Source organism: Monopterus albus, unplaced genomic scaffold (assembly GCF_001952655.1).
Source record: "Monopterus albus unplaced genomic scaffold, M_albus_1.0 scaffold252.1, whole genome shotgun sequence".
Taxonomy (NCBI): domain Eukaryota; kingdom Metazoa; phylum Chordata; class Actinopteri; order Synbranchiformes; family Synbranchidae; genus Monopterus; species Monopterus albus.
In genome coordinates, this window is record NW_018128132.1 from 577,837 (window position 1) to 581,836 (window position 4,000).

General features: G+C 44.5%; 1 protein-coding gene across 1 annotated transcript; it reads left to right on the forward strand.

Annotated features, from left to right (window-relative positions):
• Positions 1 to 330: 330 nt before the first annotated feature.
• Positions 331 to 3,781, forward strand: LOC109972272 (polymeric immunoglobulin receptor-like; the record flags this gene model as incomplete). Its single annotated transcript, XM_020621006.1, has 2 exons — positions 331 to 664; positions 3,089 to 3,781. Coding segments are annotated over 2 exons (699 nt in total), but the record flags the coding sequence as incomplete, so codon positions are not given.
• Between the last annotated feature and the right edge of the window lie 219 nt (positions 3,782 to 4,000).

A 4,000-nucleotide genomic window follows, 5' to 3' on the forward strand; every position in this document is an offset into this window, starting at 1 on the left:
TATTTTGCTGTATACCACACATTGTATGAATTGTGCTATAGAAATACATTTTAATATTATTGCCATTATTATTATTAATACATTTGATGGTATAAAGAAACATGTTTCAAACTATGAAAAAAAATTGTCCATTAACATTTAAATGCTGCTTGTACACTAGTAACAATGTTCCATTAGTAAAGCAGCAATAAGGAGGGGTGGTTCTTCTTGCATTTAATGAAAACATGCGCTTGATGTTTTCACTGCTTTCATGAACTTTAAGTAATACGTTAAAATTTTGGATTTTATATGTTCATATAGCTAATCAAATACTTTTGTCTTCTCTTCTAACACTCTCTGACAGACACATGCTGTGACAGTGTGAACAAAATCCAAAGTTATGAGGGAGGTTCAGTGTCCATCAGTTGTCCATATGATCCTGAATACCAGAACAACCAGAAGTACATGTGCAGAGGAAAGCGGCCCTCCACCTGTCTGCAGCAGGCAGTAGTCACCAGTAACAACAAACAAAGCAGACAATACAGTCTTACTGATGACAAGGAGAGAAGAACATTTACAGTGACCATTACAGGCTTGGCCCAAAGGGATTCTGGGTTGTACCTCTGTGGAGTCCATAGAAACACTGGACTGGATGTTTTCTCTGCTGTTGAGCTGGAAGTCAAAGGTGAGAATCATTAATTTTTCACAGAAGGAGAGGACATTTCCATAATGGTGCTCTCCTCAAATCACCACCAGTGTCGTGGCTAGAGTGTGATGCTGACTAAATTAATTCAGACAAACCATCCCAAATTAAAGGATCATTTAATATTACAATTATTCTGAATAGACTAGTATTTAAACACTAGTAACAATGTTCCATTATTTAAACAGATAATCTTGTAGTTTAGAAAACAGAGAACAGATGGAATGGATGTATTAAAGAAGAAGATTGTCAGAGCGCCAGTCAGTCTTAATTCAGCGTCCCCCCAGCCGGCTGGGTTCCCCACAAAGTATACTCTCCCTGTCACAGTAGCATTGTCATCCTGTCTTCTTCTTCTTCTCTAACCCAGCTTTTTATCTGCTCGCACTTACACAGTCCTCCATGGCCTGAGCTATAAAGACGCGGTCCCATGCCAGCTACCCACACACCTTCTTTCGAGCATTGTCTAAGCTATCCAGTACATGAACTTCTAGGTCGCATTGACCTAGCGCACGTTTCCTTTTTCTAAACCTGAACAGAGCACACGAACAGTTCACATAAGGCTGCAGCTACAGTATATCCATTCCCTATCTGAGGAGGAAGTCACTCGGGATGTTGACCCATAGGTTAAACAAGGGGGACACAGCCCAAGATATTCTTGCCTGCGCCAGAAACAGATCAAGCTTCCATACACACTTAGCTCAGCCTTACATAACTATTACAAATAAGATCTATATATGAAGTACATACTGTTACCTCTGGAACCTTGTTTATTTTTAGCCACTACAGTGGAGAGGGTTGTGTGTCCCAATGATCCTGGGAGCTGTGTTGTCTGGGGCATTAGCTCCTGATAAGGTCTCCCAAGGCGAATTGGTCCAAGTTGAGGGGCCAGACCAAGAGCGATTAAAAAAATCCAGATGACTTGGAGTCACGCTACCTGGATTAGTGAAACCAGGGCACCCAGATGGAGCCAGACCTGAGAGGGGAGCTCGCCAAAAAGACTGCGGTGGCTGGGCCTTGGCCCATGGTGCCCAGTCAGGCACAGCCCAAAGGAATAACTTGGTGCCACCACCCTGTGGACCCACCACCTGCAGGGAAAGGAATTGGGGTTGGGTGCAGTACAAGTCAGGCGGCAGGCTATGTCGGGTACCTGGTGTGTTGATTCCTGGCTGCATCGGCTAGCTCTGGGAACATGGAATGTCACCTTTCTGGTGGGGAAGGAGCTGAAACTTGTAGAGGAAGTGGAGTGATACGAAATAGATATAGTTGGGCTTACCTCCAGGCATGCTTCTGGCACTGGAACTGAAACTCCTGGAGAAGGGTTGGACTCTATCATTTTCCAGAGTTGCCCAGGGTGAGAGGTGCCAGGCAGGTGTGGGGATACTCACAAATCCCAGGCTGAGCACTGTGTTGGAGTTCTCCCCTGTGGAACAACAGCATTGTCTCTATGCAACTTAAAGTCACTAAGAGGAAAGCCCTGACTATTGTTTGTGCTTATGTACTGAACAGTGTCTTAGAGTACATAGCCATCTTGGAAACCCTGAGTGGGGGTCCTTGAAGGGGCATCACCTGGGGACTCCACAGTTCTACTGAGGGAATTCAGTGCTAATGTGGGCAATGATAGTTTTTCCAGGAAAAACCTGAAAGGGGGTGACTGGGAGGAAGGGCCTGCTTGATCTGAACCCAAATGCTACTTTGTTTCTGGACCTTTGTCGTAGTCATTGATTGGCCATAACAAACACCATGTTCGAGCATAGGATTATTCATAAGTGTACATGATACCAGAACGCCTTAGATGGATAATGTTGTCGTATCATCAAGAAAAGAGATGAGCAGAGCTGTCAACTGATCACCACGTGGTGGTGAGTTACATCAGATGGCGGGGAAGCTGCTGGACAGACATGGCAAACCAAATGTGTAGTGAGTGTGTGCTGGGAATGCCAGGCTGAAGCCCCTTTCTGAGAGGTCTTTAACTCACACCTCTGGAATAAATTCTCTCACATCCCGGGGGAGGCTGGGGGCATGGAATCCAATTGGGCTGTGTTCAAATCATCAGCTGTTGAAGCAGCTATTCAGTGTTGTGGCCAGAAGGTCGTTGGTGACTGTCGCGGCGGCAACCTGAGAACCCGCCAGTGCACAGCAGTGGTGAAGGAAGTCATCAGGATGATGAAGGAGGCCTACAAAGGAGCTTGAACACTGCACGGGGGAGTGGGACATCTGGACTCCCTTACTGAACCTGCTGCCACCATAAATCAACCCTTGATAAAGAAAAAGAAAATGAAAACATATTAAAAATGAACCATAAGAGCTTGCAAATGTACTGTATAGTTTATATGTTTGAGAAAAGACTGCATTGTTACTAGATGCTTTACAGTAATAATGTTGTTCAGAGCTGCTCCTGTTTGACAGAGTGGTGCTGTGTGAAGTCAAACAATCTGAAGGGCATTGTGGGACGTCCAGTAACTCTGAAGTGTCCCTATCCACGGCATCATGGGACAAACAGGAAGTTCCTCTGTAAGGGAGACCACCGCAGCAACTGCACACACATGGTAACGAGTCACAACAACTCAGGCCAGACTGACCTCCGGTTCACTCTGCAAGATGATGCTGCTTCCAGCTCTTTCTCGGTGATGATCACAGAGCTGGAAGCAGGGGATGCTGGGACATACTGGTGTGGTTCAGACTCTCAGTGGAGTGTTGGAAACTACACCCAGATTCAGCTCTCAGTAGGTAAGATCAACACAACTGTATATGGGAATAAAGTATGTTTGTAGCTGTAAGTCACATCCTCAGTTGATCCCCACTGTATGAACATGGGCTGGGCTGTTTCCTGGAGGTTCATCTGTAGCCAAACGTATTTGAGCTTCCATCAAGAGAAGAATACATTGTGTTTTTACACATTTAATGACTTTCTTTGGATCAAAACTCATCATCAAACCAACACTGGAGTGTGACCTGAGTGTCGTCTTCCTCTCTCTTTTCAGTGATGTTATTAGTTAATTGAGATGTGCTTATGCTAAAACAAGACAGGTTTACAGTCACACTAGCAGCATTGTGAAGGTGTACTTAGTGCACTTAGCTGAAATCTAAAGTCAGATGAGTTTGCAGATGATTAATGATTAGCCAAGACATTCAGATTCATCTGCTGGAGACCATGGATGTTTTTACCACATGTCATACTAAACCATAAAATAGCGGTTATATTTCAGTCTGGACCAGTGGTGAACTGACCAACTACACAACTAACACTGTTGACCCCAGAGCCCTCTGCTACCATAAAATTCCTTGTGTGTTTAAAATATTTGGCCAAATAAAGGTGAT